General features: G+C 47.9%; 1 protein-coding gene across 2 annotated transcripts in view; it reads right to left on the reverse strand.

The window, feature by feature from the left end:
* Positions 1 to 1251: 1251 nt before the first annotated feature.
* The window catches only part of LOC147678590 (alpha-2,8-sialyltransferase 8E-like), a 133060-nt gene continuing 116463 nt past the window's right edge, over positions 1252 to 17848 (reverse strand). The window contains exons 6-7 of one of the 2 annotated variants that reach the window (XM_086946606.1): positions 3169 to 3258; positions 1252 to 2577 (exon numbers count right to left, since the gene is read on the reverse strand). In XM_086946606.1, coding sequence (XP_086802732.1) covers positions 2115 to 2577; positions 3169 to 3258 — 553 coding nt within the window. In that variant the 3' untranslated portion in view covers positions 1252 to 2114. The remainder of the gene's footprint in view (positions 2578 to 3168; positions 3259 to 17848) is intronic. The other variant, XM_086946607.1, reaches the window with a different exon arrangement.

The following is a 17848-nucleotide window of genomic DNA, read 5'->3' on the forward strand; positions in this document are numbered from 1 at the left end:
CAGGGGCAACACCACATCACTCAGGGACACTACCACATCACTCAGGGGCACCACCACATCACTCTGGGACACCACCACATCACTCAGGAACACCACCACATCACTCGGGGACACCACCACATCACTCGGGGGCACCACCACATCACTCTGGGACACCACAACATCACTCTGGGACACCACAACATCACTCAGGGACACCACCACATCACTCGGGGACACCACCACATCGCTCAGGAACACCACCACATCACTCAGGGGCACCACTCAGAGGCATAGATAATGCTCTCTACGCCTGATCGTTCCTTCCTTGCCTCCCCCCTATTCACTGAAATGGGAGGACCCGCAGCCGGAAGTTATTGTGGGTGTTATCACTGTTTTTGTACTTTTTGTATTATTGGTTATTATTCAAAGGACTGTATGTGCAACCCCTGTATGGTACTGTTACTTGCCTTACTCACTTTGCTGTGAGGTCCTGCCCACTGCGCCTAATACATCGCTTGACTGTATCAATTAACAATGAATCACCTACAGTTACTGCTTCTCAGCCATACCACTTGGCTGTCGGATTCAGAACTCTACGTTTTACTGTCCAATATATCCTCTACGGGTTTATTTTGGAAATGCCAATAAACAGATTTAAAAGAAATGGCTGTATTTTGATATCCAGTTACTGGTTGGGGGTGCTCGCTTTCCTTGTTTGCACCAGGTCTCATGACGCCATTACCTTGCATGTTCCGTTTGGAATAACTGCATTACTCAAAACGGAAAACACAGCTTTGCACCAAATGTAACCCTTTTTCCACCCTCACATGATTTGATGGAATAATGTTTCCACTGCTGTTTCTGCACTTACTTGTGCAAAGTTACCTCAAAGTAGGAGGAAGTTGACACACTTCCCTGTGCAGTGTGATATACCACATTTGTAACAATGCACTGCTAAAAACTATTAGAACACAATACGTGGGATGTATGACATTACAATGCATGCTTTTACCACGCATGCTTTTACATCGCAACTTTTACAACGCATGCCTTTACAACGCATAGTGTTGAAGGGTGCTGGATAGTGAATAGTTTAATTTACTATTCCAACTCCAGTCCCCGTGGATAGTAGGGAAGGTGTTGGATAGTAAATTAAATCTATTCCCTATCCTAGAGCGCCCCCAGCGCAAAGCGTTGTAATGGTTTGCGTTGTGATAGTTGCGTCGTAAAGGCACTCCATGGTAAAAGTTGCGTTGTAAAGGATGTTTCCCCAATACGTGTGCAGGAATTATTGCTTTTTCATACTCTCTGAACAACCTGCTCGGTGTTTTCCCTTTTATCATAAGAATAACTCTGCTCCAACCATACTGGCCTATCAGTTGTTCTAGTAGCCTCTTGATTTTTGCGTAGGCTACCCCAATTCTGCAAAGATCGATAAAATTAGTGGCATTCCATAGGATGACACAACAACCTATTGTATATGCTCCAAAACACAACTCAGAGTGGACGTGTGTAGTATTCAAATGATCAGTATTAAAATCCAATGGTTATTCGGGTCAGGCAGTGTAATACCAAGGCATAATGGCCACCTTTAAACAAGCATTGGCATAACCAATAGGTCTAGCCTTTGGGACCTTATAAGTGTTTAGCCATGCAACAGTTGATGTTGGTGCACCAAGGATATTGTGCTGGATAACTCAACACTTATAAGGTCCCAAAAGCGAGACCTATTGGCTATGCCAAGGCTTGTTTACAAGATATGTTAGGCCCATTGGCATCAGGGGAGTGCAAAGTCAGACACAACAGTGCAAGAAGTAGGCCTGCATGAAATTTACATACTGCCCCTTCAAAATGTTGACAATATTATGCTCATTTATACAAGGGTGCATCCCGAGTATGTCACGTGGCTTTTCTAGGTGAGGACCTATATCGCATAGAAAACTTACTAAAGCTACAGCAGGAGGCTTCTTTGAGTAGAAATTGTCTCTTGGTGAGACACCTTGAACCAAATTTGTGCGAGCGAAAAATGACAACATTTCACAGTATGCAAAATGGCAAAAATGCGTAATACAGCAATTCTCCAGAATTACTCCTCTTAATGGAAATCAACATGGGATTAGTCAGAACCAATGTTAGAAGCATGGCCCCACGTGTAGCCGTAGAGCCCCGTCAATGTGCATCTGAGAGTAGAGTAAGAATTCCATAGGCATGGCGTGCATATACTTTTCGAACTTGACCTGGTCATAGTAATGGTAACTGAGCTCCCTGCCCTTCCAGTCCGTGCTGAATGGCCAGAAGCCATATAGGGTAAGGGTGTCGCAGAGCTCGAGGGCCGCACTGACCAGCATGAGTCCCGATGACAACCTCAGTGCCTTTAGCCCCTTGCCCTTCCAGTAATCTGCCAGCTTCTGTAGGTACACAGGGTGGAAGGACACCATCTTGGAGGCCAGGCCAAAGTCCTCAAGCGTGTACTGGACCTTGAAGGACACCTCAGTGTTCCGCAGGTAGGAGAACGTTGGCATCAGTATGAGGGCATCTCCATAGGACTGCATCATGTCCCCAAAGGCTTTCCTTTTGTGATCTAAATTTCGAAATCTGAAAGACAGAAAAGAAAAAAAGCACAGATGCCTACATGAGACTTAAGTTCAAGCTTACGTGTTATAAGTACAAATACCCGCGCAGCCAAGAAAGACTTTGATATTTAATAGGATCTAAAAGGGCTATGGCCACATAGAGGGGATGTATTTTAATGAAAGATAAAAGGGAGAGTATAGTGGAAGATGGTCAGGTGAACAGTCAACACGATAAATGGATGTGGTGGCAGGCAAGGCAAATCTGCCACAAGAGTGCCCTTCCAAGTATTCTATGTTAAGAACTGATGTAGCGGACATTCTGCCACTGGGGTGGCCCTGAAGTGGGGAGAACTCTATGACGGTGTGGAATGTGAGGAGCATTATAAAAAAAGAATTCCTTTTTTTTATTTTTTGAATCGCTACAACACTGAACTAGTATGGAAAACCATGCACTGTTGAAATAGCTCTTTCTCTATGGTGACCCACCCACCAACACTGGTTTCCGGCTTTCTGGGGTATTTTGCCCCTGTGGCAAAATGAAGTGAAAAAAACCCTCCCAAAGCAGCCATAAAGCTCACTGTTGTAGAAGTCAATCTGAGAGTCTTGATGGTACCTTTCAGCCACAATGCTCGGGTTTACAGTGACGAGGTGAACCTTCCTCCCTGCGTCATTCGTATAGTTGAGGATAGGCGGCACGTTGAATCTGTAAGGAGGTGCAGAAAAGACAAGAGTTGAGAGACGTGGGCATAGCTCGACCTGCAGGATGGTGGCTTTACGTGGCTGATTTTAAGATCCATGATATATGTCATAATAGTCGTCCTTATGAAGCGGACATGCTCTGCCCTCCAAGTGCATCTTTCACGACAAACATTGCAAGGGAAGAAGAAAACATGGTGCAGAGCCTTTAGTAAAAGTGGAGGTTCTTCAAGAGGGTTTGAAAAAAGGAGTTCGATCTTTTTTGCCATCTAGAGCAGCTAAATATTAATTTTAAACTATAAAGTGCACAGAAAAGCAAACCTAAACTCCATTTCCCCTGATGCCCTTCTTCCTTTAGGTCACTGCTTCCTTCCCAGAGCTCTCAACGGCAGCCATCTTAAGAAGGCCTTGTTTTCTGGCAATGATAAAGCGACATCTGAAAGCACTGTTCTACCTCAAACAGTAGTGTCAGCATCACACCGCAAGTGAAGTTACTATGTTCCTGAAAAAATCTGGCCTTAGGAAAAAACTCATATCATGAAACTCTATGACAGTGGTTTCCAAACTTTTTAGAACCATGACCCATTTTTTAGAAGGATACGCTTTTGTGACCTGCCTAGGTTTAGTGGACATGAAGTGAGCGACTTTTTAATGCAACTATAGCATTGCGTGGTAGAGCACTGACATTTATCATCGGCACATTTTCCTTTAAAATGGCCTCTAAATCTGCACAGACATACAGTTTTACTGATAAAACTATATTGCACACAAATGATGAGTGGAAATTGGGTTTCAGGGAAGAATTATCCTTTGTGCACCATCAAGTAAAGTGTCTTGAATTGTTTTGATCCTATTAAAATCTTTATGTTCGAGGCATGTGGGCTGCTGAATTCATATCTGTGCATAGATCGCCGCCTAGTGTTGGGTCCGGATGATTGCACATTGTTGTCCTGGAAGAGTCTTCGAAGTATCACGAGATAGGTGGCTCCTCCCCTGGACTACAGTGCGCATGGGCATCGCCTCCATCCCCAGATTGTTTTTTTCCGCCATTGGGTTCGGATGTGTTTCGGTTCCCTCTGTCGGAATCGATAGTTGTTTAACTTTCCTAACTTGAGACCAAAAGGTCTTTAGGCTTAGCGTCGGTATTGTCCATCGTTCGGGTTTGTTTGTTCTTCAGCTCCGAACTCTTGCTGTCCTTCCGCGTGCTTTCGGCGCGGACGGGCCTACACGACGCTCCAGACTACTTAACATGGAACAAACTCCGTTTAAGAGGTGCCCGGTGTGCACCTCAAAGTATTCACACCTCGACGTGCACCCAGTGTGCAACAAATGTTTGTCGCCGGACCATGATGAGGCCAGATGTATGGCCTGCTCCAAGTTCCGGTGTAAGAAGACTCTCAAGCTTCGTCAGGCCGCTAGACTCCAGGCCCAGTTATCAGCGCCCCCGCCAGACAACATCTTCGAAGAGGAAGTTGGAGACGACAATGTATTTCAAGTTTCGGACTCTAGCCCGGCGTCGGAGGATGAGACCTACGACGCGGGGGACGAGGAATTTGATGAAGTCGTCCGAGAGGTAGGGGACGACGACGGGGCCATTGCCGCCGTGGAGGATAGCTCGGAGGAGGAGCATCCTCAGACTGACTCAGGGGTCGATCCCCAATATACGGCCCAGGTCGAGGGATCGCCTTCGGGCCTTACCCAAGACCTTACTACTCGTCCCACGGCCCCGCCTCCGGGCCCGGCCACGGACATTGGTAACGCGCCACTCCCGGTGAAGAAACCGAAAGTGAAGCCATCGGGGTCCACACCAACGGTATCGAAACCGAAAGTGAAAGTCGCACTGGTGGGACAGAAGGCTCCAGAGGCCTCAGCGCCTAAAAAGCCCAAAATGGCCGCCGACATCAAGAGCCACGCCAAGATGGCCGACCCGAAGACCCGACCCGAAGACCCCAGTGTCGAAGCCGAAGGCGAAGACGACCGACGCGGCCGCGTCGGCGCCGAAGATGGTCGAGGTCGACGACCCGAAACGGGTCTCGAAGAAGCGGCAAGACGACCCCAAAGCTCTGGCTGCGCCGATTCCGGTCGTCAAGGCCAAGGGTGGTGATGTGTCGGCTCCGAAGACCGTGCCTTTGATCGCCGACCCGACTCCGGACTCGGGGGACTCGCTTGAGCCGGTCCAGCCCTCCACGTCTTTAACAAAGAAAGTCACGGAGTCCCTTCAACGGATTCGGAAGGACGCAGTGGCTCCAGCACCGAAGGATGTGGTGCCGAAGCCTACACAGAAGCCGGCAAAGGCGCAGACGCCGATCCACTTCACGCTGCCGCCGAAGACGACGCCGAAGGCTTTCGCTCCAAGGCATGGGGCCGGGGTGCCCTTGAAGCTGGTGTCGACGCCCAAAGCGTCATTGGTGGTGCCGAAGCCTCGGATCCAGCCACTCGCAGACGAGGAACGTCGAGAGGTTGTCATCGACGCCAACACAGGCAAACTCTCTCTCCTTAAAAGGAAAATCACCACGGAGCCAGTGTTGGAACATTTTCGTATTCCACTGAAAAAGACGTTGGACTCTGCAGGTACTGCTGCCCCTGTAGAGCCTGCATCTCCACAAAATCTAGAACTTTCACCAACCCATTCTAACGCTGGGGAAGGTGATGGAGATGAGGAGGACGAGTACAACTATCCAGCGTACTCGGACCCGGAGGAGGTCCATGAGCCTTGGTCTGCTGGAGGCGACCCTGAAGACCCTCAGTCAGGTCACGAACCGCAGCTTTTTGCAGCGAAAACTTCTCCAACGGAGGACTCTGCAGCCTTCAACGCTCTTATTGAGAGAGCTGCGGCTAATCATGATGTCGACCTCCATTCGGACCCTGTGGATGTCGATTTTCTGTTTGACACTTTCTCAGTGGCTGAAAAGTCGGTCAAGACATTGCCTATGCTCAAGGGAGTGCTGAAGCACGCGCCGGAGGTTTTCAGGGAGCCCACTCGGGCGCGAGTCATCAATCCTCGTATTGACAAAAAATACAAGGCGGCGCCCACTGATCCAACGTACATTATTATTATTATTATTATTATATTTAATTTTGTAGAGCGCTCAGCTACCCGTAGGTTTCCCGGCGCTAAAATCAACATAGACAGAGGGGAGGGCAACGGGAAGAAAGCTTACATATTGAAGAGCCAATGTTTCACTTGTTTGCGGAATTTGAGATAGTCAGGTTCTTTTCGTGACTGAAGGGGGAGAGAGTTCCAAAGTGAAGGGGCTAGCCAGGCAAATGAGCGGCCTCCCATTCTGGCTTTTCTGATTCTAGGCACTGAAAAGAGGTGTTGATTAGATGAACGCAAGGTGCGGGGGGGACAGTGATGATGGACCAAGGAAGTAAGATATGGTGGGGCCATGCCATTGTTTATCTTGTGCATGATGCAAAGAGCTTTGAATTTCGTGCGATTTTCAATCCGGAGCCAATGAAGTGCGCGGAGAGAGTTAGAGGTGGGGGAAGTGTTGGGTAGTTTGCAGAGCAACCGTGCTGCCATGTTTTGAACTGTTTGAAGTTTTCGGGTTACCTCTTTGCTGGCGCCCAGGAGAAGGATGTTACTGTAATCCAGTCTTGAAGTAATTAGAGCCTGGACAACAGTTTTCTGGGTATCCATAGGCAGCATCCAGATGATCTTACGTAGCCATTTGATAATTGTGATGCAGATGGAAGAAGTTTTGATCACATGGCTTTTCATGGATAGTTGATCGTCGAAGATCACGCCTAAGTTGCGAGCTGATTTAACAGGAGAGGGTGGAGTGCCCATTTGAGCGGGCCAATGTTGGGGGCCCCATAAAGTAGTATTATGTCCAAACAGCAGAAGTTCTGTTTTTCCCCCATTCAGTTGAAGTTTGTTGTCCAACATCCAGGCTGCGATGCTGTTCAGTCCTGAACGGAGGGTGGAAGAGGGGGCATAAGGGTCTGAGGTGAGAGAGTAGATGATCTGGGTGTCATCTGCGTAGGAGTAAATTGTGAGCCCAGCTTGCTCCGCAATGGACGCCAGAGGTCTGACGTATAAGTTGAAGAGCAAGGGGCTCAAGATGGAACCCTGTGGTACTCCATACGCAGATGTAAAGGATTGGGAGGCAGATGAGGAGGAAAAAACTTGGAAAGTACGGTTGGATAAGAAGCTAATAAGCCAGTTAAGAGCTGATCCGGTAATGCCCGAAGATCGGAGGGCATTGACAAGGATGGGGTGGGAGACCGTATCAAAAGCGGCACTCAGGTCCAACAAAATGAGTGCCACGGTTTCCCCCCTGTCGACTCGGAAACGGATGTTTGCCGAGACTCCCAACAAGGTGGATTCTGTAGAGAAACCGGATCTGAAACCTGACTGTGATGGATGTAGGATTCCCCTAAGCTCAACATAGGTGGAAAGTTGAGAATTAATATGCTTTTCTAAAATTTTAGAGAATACTGAGATAAGCGAGATGGGACGGAAGTTAGCTAAAATGCTGGGATCAGCATTAGCCTTTTTCAATAAAGGCATTATCATCGCATGTTTCCATGCGGAGGGAACAATAGCTTCTCTAAGGGAGGAGTTTAAAAGCTCCATGATGAGTTCTAGAGAGGTGTTATCCATCTTTTTTAAAATTTGGGGGGGAATGGGATCTAGTGGGGAACCAGATTTAATAATACAAATGATGTCCGAGAGGGTCTCGATGTTGAGTGGAACCCATGTGTCGATCGACTGAGCGATCGGAGGACAGGTATCAGAAGTGAACCTAGAGTCATAGGAAGGCGTGGGTGGGATCGGCAAGGAGTGGATGGGGCTGTTGTCCTCTGGGGTCTCTTGCTCAAGAGATGAGATTGGAGCCTGTGAATTAGATAAAGGAGGGGGGGGGGATAAAGTCCCAAAGTTGGAGTAGATGGTGTCAATTTTGGCAATGAAGAATTCAGCCAATGAGTTACATTGAGATATATCGAGACAAGGAGCCTTAGGCTGGCAGAGTGCTCCAGAGAGTTTTTGCACTACCTTGAAGAGTGTCTTTGGGCGATTTTTTGCTTCAAGAATAGTGTGATTAACATGTTCAGCTTTGGTAGCTTTACATAAGGAATGGTATTTCAATAAAGCGACTTTGTAGTTTTGTTTAGAACATGCGTCATATTTTATGCGCCATTTGCGCTCCAGGTTTTTGCAAATGGTTTTTTCTTTTTTCAAGGCTTCAGTGAACCAAGGGGCGGGAGGGTGGATATAATTGTGCGATTGCGTGCGCAAAGGTAGGCATGCATCAGCAGCCTGTGCAAGCCAGGTGTTTATAGTAGCAGACATTGCAATGCTAGAGTCTTCCATGATAGGCCTAGTATTTTTGAGATAGGTGTTGAATTTGTTTAAGTCCAATTTATTCCAATTTCTGGATAGTCTAGGTTCAGCGGGGTAGTGGGGGGTGTTAGTTTGCTGACCTAGTTTGATGGTGAAGGTCACCATGTAATGGTCAGACCATACAATAGGTAAAGGAGCCTTACAGTCAATGGCCTCCAGGTTAGAAAGGACGGGGTCCAGAAGGTTCCCTGCTTTGTGCGTAGGGCCAGAGTTATGTAAATGGATGTTTAAAGCAGCCAAATCCTGTAGGAGATTGCTGCTGGTAGTACATGAGGGATCATTTAGGTGTAGATTGAGGTCGCCGATGATAGAGAAATTTGTTGAGGTCTGGATTAATGGTGCTATATATTCGGGGAGGGAGGTTGCCCAGGATGTTGCTGAGCCAGGGGGGCGGTATATGAGTAGGCCTGAGAGGGTGAAGTTGGGGGAAAGTGAGAGTTTAAACAGACCGGCCTCACAGTTAGGCATTGCAGAGTCTTCCCATTTGCAGGAGTATAATCTGTTATAGATTATAGCTATGCCTCCCCCTTCTTTCTTTGGTCTGTTTTTCCCTACATAAGTGTAGTTGTCGGGGAGAGCGGCGGCAATATCTGGGCCAGAGTGATCTTTTAACCATGTCTCAGTGAGAAAGAGAGCTGCGGGTTTCTCTGCGACAAGAAGATCGAAAATTTCTCTCCTATGTTTGCCTAGTGATCTGCAGTTAAGGCTGATCATCATCCTGGTTTGGGTTTGATCCGCAACTGCAGGTTTTGGAAGCAGTGGAGGAAAGTTTGAAGTGGCTATGTTGGTTATAGAAGGAAGGGAGGTAAGGGGGAGCAGGCAAGTCTGGCAGGTGCAAGGGGCACAGTGCGGGTTCAGAATAGTGCAGAGGGCATGTTGGGATGGTATGAGTCTAAGGAGGACTTCCCTAGAGTAGGTGTACGATGGCCTTGGCGGGAACGGACATCAAGGGACACTTGCCACTGGATTCTTTGGTTGTATCCAACGCACGCAAGCGGGCGAACTCGCAGACCACGGGTGACGCTCCTCCCCCAGACAAAGAGTCAAACATCTTTGAAGCCTCAGGAAAACGTATTGCTGCGCAGGCAGCTAATATTTGGCGCATTTCAAACACGCAGGCCCTACTTGCACGCTACGATAGGGCGCACTACGACACCCTAGAAACACTTCTGCAGCACTTACCTGATCAGTACAAAGAGGCAGCTGAGATGTTGATTCAGGAGGGGAAGCTAATCACAAATGCTTCCATTAAGTGTGCACTGGACGTGGCTGATACCGCCTCCAGGGCTGTAAACACTAGCGTGTTACTGCATAGGCATGCATGGCTTAGGATATCAGGCTTCAAACCAGACATACAGACAACCATCTTAAACCAAACAGTTAATCCAGACCACCTGTTTGGCCCTGAAGTGGATGCAACCCTTGAAAAAATGAAGAAAGACACGGACACTGTTAAGTCTATGGGGGCCCTCCAGTCACAGCAGTTTCGGGGTGGTTCCTTTCGCCGCTCCAATAACAGAGGCACCTCAAGGGGTCAGGCATCACAATCCACGCAGTACTATAAAAGCAACACCCAAACCCCATACACCAACAAGGGTAGAGGTGGTTACAGGGGCAACAACGTCAAAGGCAGAGGACGTGGCAACAACAGCTCCAGGTCCTCCACCACCAACAAACAGTGACGCCTTGTCACTGCCCCCCGACCACACAACACCGGTCGGGGGGAGACTCCAGCAGTTCCTGCCCGCGTGGAAATCCATCACCACGGACAGGTGGGTCAAATCTCTTATCCAGTACGGTTACTGTCTGGAACTTACTTCCACACCACCGAACATACCTCCAAGAAACCGTCCTATGTCCGGCGAGCACTTGCACTTGTTGCAGCAGGAGGTCAAAGTCATGCTGCAAAAAGGGGCAATAGAGCTCGTGCCACTGCAAGAAAGGGGAACAGGAGTTTACTCTCTGTACTTTCTAATCCCCAAAAAAGACGGATCCCTCAGGCCCATCCTGGACCTCAGGCCCCTCAACTGGTACATTCTGTCGGAGCACTTCCATATGCTCACGTTGCAGCAGGTTCTCCCTCTGCTTCAACAAGGGGACTTCCTGGCTACGCTAGATCTCAAGGATGCATACTTTCACATCCCCCTGCATCCTTCACACAGGAAGTACCTCAGATTCACAATTCAAGACCAGCACTACCAGTTCAGGGTTCTGCCTTTCGGGGTCACCACAGCGCCAAGAGTTTTTACGAAATGCCTGGCGACTGTGGCAGCGCATCTAAGACGCCAGAACGTCCACGTCTATCCCTATCTGGACGACTGGCTCATTCAGGGAAAGACAGAACAGCAGTGCGCTGACCACGTGTCCCGCACCATTCATCTCCTGCACGATCTGGGATTCTCGCTGAATTACCCAAAATCCCATCTCCAACCCGCCCATGTACGGCAGTACCTGGGCGCGACAATAGACACTCTGGCAGCCACTGCGCAGCCAAACTCAGTGAGAATCGCCAGTATCCAGACGCTGATCCAACGATTCAGACCTCAGCACTCGCTTCCAGCGAAGGTGTTCATGCAGTTGATAGGCATGATGGCCTCCTGCATCGCCATCGTCCCGCACGCGAGACTACATATGCGTCCGCTTCAGGAGTGCCTAGCACGTCAGTGGACTCAGGCTCATGGGCAACTAACAGACCTAGTGTTGGTGAGCGGTTGGGCGTACAACTCTCTGCATTGGTGGAATCCACAAAACCTTTGCAAGGGCCGACCGTTCCAAGAGCCTGTGCCACAGATTATCCTGACGACGGACGCTTCTCTCCAGGGATGGGGAGCGCATGTACTCCACTATACAGTGCAGGGACTATGGACACTACAGCAAAGGAAGATGCACATCAATGTATTGGAACTGATGGCAATCTTCATGGCCTTGAAGGCATTCAAAGTTTAACAAAAGAGAGAGTTTTCCCTTACACACCCAGAAAGGACTGGGAAAAGTAGCAAAACAAGAAAAAATTGGTTCCTTTCTGTGGTTCTTGAATTTTAAAGTACAGTTTACTTTAAGGACTAAGACACCTACAACATTTCTGATCTCAATGCTATGTACCCAGGAATTGTTCCACAATTATCTCTCAAAGAACATAATTTTCATTAAAATCAAATTTATTAAAAACTTCATCAGAATCAAATGCGGTATATACTCAGTAATTCTACATTTAAAAGCAATCACAGTACATTAACATTCAGCACAAAATACAAATTCACAAAATTACACAAAAAGTTAAAAAAGTAGCCAAGTTGTCGACGCGTTTCGGTGTTTGAAATTGATGGTACACCTTCCTCAGGACTACAAACAAATTTCTTCAATCTAAAAATATACGGAACAGTCAATTAGTGTACATTCATTGAGAGTTTTCATTTTCAGAAAGTTTTTTACAATACTATAGGTGTCATCTGTGCAACAAGGTCGTGTTGATCCGGACGGACAACATGACAGCCATGTACTACATTCAGAAGCAGGGAGGCACACACTCTCCGCAGCTGTCTCATCTCATCTGGCTCAGAGCATGTGAAAGTGGGCCATTCAGAGGAACATCTTCCTCATGGCGGAGCATCTCCCAGGCAAGGACAATCAGATGGCGGACCTGCTCAGCAGGCACAGCCACCAAATGCACGAGTGGGAGATACATCCATCAGTACTCCAACCGTACTTCCAAAGGTGGGGTCATCCAGAGATAGACCTGTTCGCCACAAAGGAGAACGCAAAATGCCAAAGCTTCGCCGCCAGGTTCCCACACCCGCAATCGCAGGGCAATGCGATGTGGATGAACTGGTCAGGCAGATTTGCGTACGCTTTTCCCCCAGCACCTCTGATACCGCTGGTGGCACGCAAGCTCAGGCAGCACTCGATGACTCTCATCCTGGTTGCTCCCACGTGGGCTCGTCAACCATGGTACACCACGTTTCTGGAACTTTCCGTGGTACCGCATCAAAGGCTTCATCTCACACCCAGCCTTCTGACGCAGAGCCATGGCGACATTCAGCACCCAGATCCGCAACAGCTCAACCTGGCGATCTGGCTCCTGAAGTCCTAGAGTTTGGCTACCTCAATCTTCCCCCCGATTGCATGGACATCATTCGGGAGGCAAGAAAGCCCACTACTAGAGCATGTTATGCGGCTAAATGGAAGCGGTTTGTCATTTATTGTGTGAACCACGACATTGACCCGCTGGATGCTTCCATTCAAAACATCATTTGTTACCTGTTCCATCTATACCAATGCAATTTGGCGTATTCTTCCATCCGCATTCACCTGTCTGCAATGGCAGCATACCTCCAGAATAGGCAACACCTATCACTTTTCAAGGTTCCTGCTATCAAAGCATTTCTGGAAGGACTCAAAAGGGTCATTCCACCACGGACACCACCAGCTCCAGAATGGAACCTCAATGTGGTTCTTACAAGGCTGATGGGTCCTCCCTTTGAGCCACTGCACTCTTGTGAACTTCAGTTTCTGACTTGGATGGTGGCTTTCTTAGTAGCAATTACATCGCTACGGAGGGTTAGTGAGTTACAGGCACTCACCATCCAAGAACCTTTTTTCCAAGTACATGCTAACAGGGTGGTGCTCCGCACTAACCCTAAATTTTTACCCAAGGTTGTATCTCAATTCCACATGAACCAGACAATTGAGTTGCCAGTGTTTTTTCAAAACCCTGAGTCGCTGGCGGAGCGGATGCTCCACACCCTTGACGTTAAAAGAGCCTTAATGTACTACATTGACAGGACAAAGGATTTTCGCAAGACCAAGCAACTTTTCGTTGCATTTGCCTCACACCACAAGGGAAACGCTATTTCCAAAGCGGGTATCGCTAGGTGGATCGTGAAATGCATTCAGATCTGTTACACCAAAGCTAAGCGCACTCTCACAATTCCACCAAGAGCCCACTCCACCAGAAAGTTGGGGGCCTCTATGGCTTTCCTTGGGAACATTCCCTTAGAGGATATTTGTAGAGCAGCCACATGGTCTACCACACATACTTTTACTAAACATTACTGTGTAGACGTGCACTCTAAACAGCAGGCAGCTGTTGGCCAGGCTGTTCTCAAAACACTTTTTCAAACTGCTGCAGCTGGCACGGGCGGCCGCCAATAGTAGGAGGACTGCTATGTATTCTATGCACAGATATGAATTCAGCAGCACATGCCTCGAACTGCAAATGCTACTTACCAGTATGCATCTGTTCTTGGCATGCAGGGCTGCTGACATTCATATCGCCCGCCCTCCTCCCCGGCGCCTGTAGCAGCTGCAGTATTCATATATATATGCTCATAGCATGGTCATCACTCACATAGTTCACTCCATCTCGGCCAATGGCTAAAAACAATCTGGGGATGGAGGCGATGCCCATGCGCACTGTAGTCCAGGGGAGGAGCCACCTATCTCGTGATACTTCGAAGACTCTTCCAGGACAACAATGTGCAATCATCCGGACCCAACACTAGGCGGCGATCTATGCACAGATATGAATGTCAGCAGCCCTACATGCCAAGAACAGATGCATACTGGTAAGTAGCATTTGCATTCCATCACAGTTCAGAAGTACAAAATAATGGACTATATTTTTGCTTTCCTAACTGCTCAATGTCTACAGTTCACTTGCAGGTATTTACGTTGTGTGTATGTTACAAAAAATGACATCCTACACCTTTTCCTTACCGAAGCACTATAGTCACATAATTGAATTTACTTTTCTGTCTCTGATTGCAAAATGAGAGGAGTTTGTAAACACCCATCCCCATGAAAAAAGCAGCAAACGTTAGAGAAGCTATGAATGTCAACATCATCAAAGACTGCATTTACCATAATGCCTTGAGAGGACTGGTGCAGACAGTGTGCTCGCCTCATCCAGTGCTTAAATCTTCTCTAATCCCCACATCACTGCAGTGACATGAGTCAACATAGTGTAGGGAGGCAATATTCTGAGTCCTTTGGAGAGTACAAGTGGTTTTAGCTTGAATTTTGGTATGGACTGAATTGTGGTAGACTTCAACAGAATAGGGTCCGCAGACAGCCCCACCCCAAACACACTACGGACACAACCTGAAGAAAAACACCACCTTGCATACGCCCTTCTCGAAATACGCTCACAATGCAAGCATTCCACTGACTTATGGGACCTCATCGCCGCCCTTGCATCATCTTCCTCACTGAGACCTGGCTCAACCCCACAGCCTTAACAGACATTGCCACAGCGATCCCAAACTGATATAAAATCACTCATCCAGACCGCACCAACAAGCTGGAGTAAGGAACAGCCACACAGTGAACCATCACCACCGACAGTACCACCACCCCCATGTATTATCTCAATTTGAAGCGCCACATGGACAATAAGACAACCATCACAGGGCACCTTGCATACTGACCCCCAGGCCCGCGCTCCAGCTTCTGCAACACCATCGCAGACTTCATTGCACCCCTAGCCTTAGACTCTAAGGACTACATCTTCCCCTGTGACCCAAATTTCCACATCAACGACCCCAATGACATAAACACTGCATACCTCCTTGAAATTATGAGCAGCCTTGGATTGACCCAGATCGTCCATGACCCAACACACACCGCAGGACACACGCTGGGCCCAATTTTCACCTCCAGTAACCGCTTCAAATGCATCCATGTCACAGACCTCAACTGGACGAGCACTCCATCACCACTTCAGCATCTCCAGGCCTGCACCTCCACCCCCAAGATGACCAATGCTCCCCACCAGAGGTGGAACAAAATCTCAGAGACCAGCTGGGCGAACGCCCTCAACACCTCTAATGCTGCTACCGCCACCAACCTCAAACAAGGAGAGAAACACTTCAGTGCCTGGGTGACGAATTGTACAGACATCATCGTCCCCACCAAAAGCAGCATCCAGAGAAAATCCTCCAAAAAAAACAGCTGGTACACCTAACAGCTCAGAACAGCGAAACCAGACAGCAAACAGTTGATGAGGAGATTGCATACCAGCAAGGACACCTCTGACAGGGCAGCCTTCAAGACCTTCCTCAACCTCTGCCACCACCTGCTAAGGGCAACAAAGAAGACTACCCTTGCAGGACGCATCGAAACCAGCGTCAACAATACCAAGGAACTTTTCAACATTGTTAAGGAATTCTCCAATGTGCTTGCCAGCGAAAACATCACCCCCTAACAGGAACTGTGCGACAACCTCGCCCACTTCTTCCATGACAAGTTCGCAACCATTTACAGAAACTGCGAACCCCAACCCACACCTAAGGACTTCCTTGACAGAAACCCACCACCGTAACAGACACAAACCACACACTGACCACCTAGAACAGCTTCTCCACCCAGGACACCACCTCCACCATGAAATCCATCCACTCGGGAACCCACAGACCAATGTCCACATCACATCTTCAACTTCAGAAACCAAAGGATCGGACAGGAACGCATCACCCTACTGAACACCTCTATTATCACTGCAACATTTCCTGACGCCTGGAAACATGCCAAAGTCAGACTAGAGGATATGACCTCAGTCAGTCAGTCAAAATACTTTTATTCGATTAATCAAAATCAAAAAAAGAGATATAAATATAAATACATCAAAAGGAGTAAACAACAGCAATTCATATGGTATACAGTCAATATATATATATACATTACTCATAAAAATACAGTTAAGATATTTCCCATTAAAATAATAAAAACAGCCAATATGCAATTAATTCATACAATGGAAGGGATTACATTGTGACCTATGGCGACCTTTGTTAATACGGACACACGCTACCAAGTAGCTTGCTACATGAAAAGTGACTCGTGCACTAGGTAAGAGTTGCAGAAACAGGAGAGCGGGCCTCACCTGGAGGAAACCCGCCTCCCCCAAAATCGGGAGCAAATTTTTTTTCCTCATTTCTGCATAATGGTCACAAAACATCATAAAATGTAGTGCGTCCTGTGTTGAAAAATTGTCAAAGTCGCAGGGTTTTGCCTTTTCTGGTGTATCCCAGGTAGGGACTAGAGGATGTGACCTAATTGCTAGAGCGGTCGACCTCGAAGCTGGGAAACCAGGTTCAAGTCTCGGCAGGGACACTCAACATTCTGTAATTCCAGGCAAATCACTTAATACCCACGTGCCTAAAACTAAATGTGTCCATCTGTGATGCAACTGATGCTCATGTAAAGAACTCTTGATAACTTTGGGTCTAGTTTGAACTATATAAAACTCTGGGGAAGGGGGACGACCTTTGCCGACCGCAGTGAACTCAAAAACTGCCAACCAGTCTCCCATCTCACAATCCCAGCAAAGGTACTGAAAAAGAGCCTCAACAATCAACTCATGACACACCTGGAGCAGAGCCAGCTACTCAGCGCCTCCCAATCCGGCTTCTGCAGCAATAACAGCAACAAAACTGCCCTGATCGCAGCCACCGATGACATCTGAACCCTCCTCGACTGAGGAGAAGCAGCATCTTTAATCCTCCTCGACCTCTCAGCAGCCTTCAACTTCGTATCCCAGCACACGCTCGAAAGACTTCATCACATCGGCAATCAAGCGGAGGCTCTCAGATAGATCTCTTCCTCCTCACTTGGAGAACCCAGAGGATCCACCTCCTATCTTTCACCTCTGAACTCTCATCCCTCAGCCCCATGCTCTTCAAGGCATACATGGCTCCTCTTGACAACATTGTCGAATCTGACAGTCTCAACATAATGTCCTACACAGATGTCACCCAATTCATCCTTGCATTCACCGACGACCCCACCATCACCAGAACCAAACCAGGTTCTACAGATGCTTGACAAACATCGCCAACTGGATGAAGAACAACTGCCTGAGGCACAGACAAGAAGGAAGTACTGATCTTTTCCAACAATAGCAATACATGGAACAGTTCAAGGTGGGCATCAGACCTAGGACTCTCCCCCACTCCATCCAACTATGCCAAAAAGAATCATCATTGAAAACAAGCTCACAATGAAATCGCAGATCAACGCTGTCTCCCCCGCCTACTTAGTCACTCTACGTATTCTATGTAAGATCTTCAAGTGGCTATCCCTAAACATAAGACGCACTGTTATACAATCCCTCATTACCAGCCGACTGGACTACGGCAACGCCTTCTACGTAGAAATTGCTGCACACCTCCTACAGACTTCAGACCATAATGAACGCCACAGCCAGACTCATCCTCGGCCATCCCCAACAAACCCGCATCACACTCTACCT

Source organism: Lissotriton vulgaris, chromosome 12 (assembly GCF_964263255.1).
Source record: "Lissotriton vulgaris chromosome 12, aLisVul1.2, whole genome shotgun sequence".
Classification (NCBI taxonomy): domain Eukaryota; kingdom Metazoa; phylum Chordata; class Amphibia; order Caudata; family Salamandridae; genus Lissotriton; species Lissotriton vulgaris.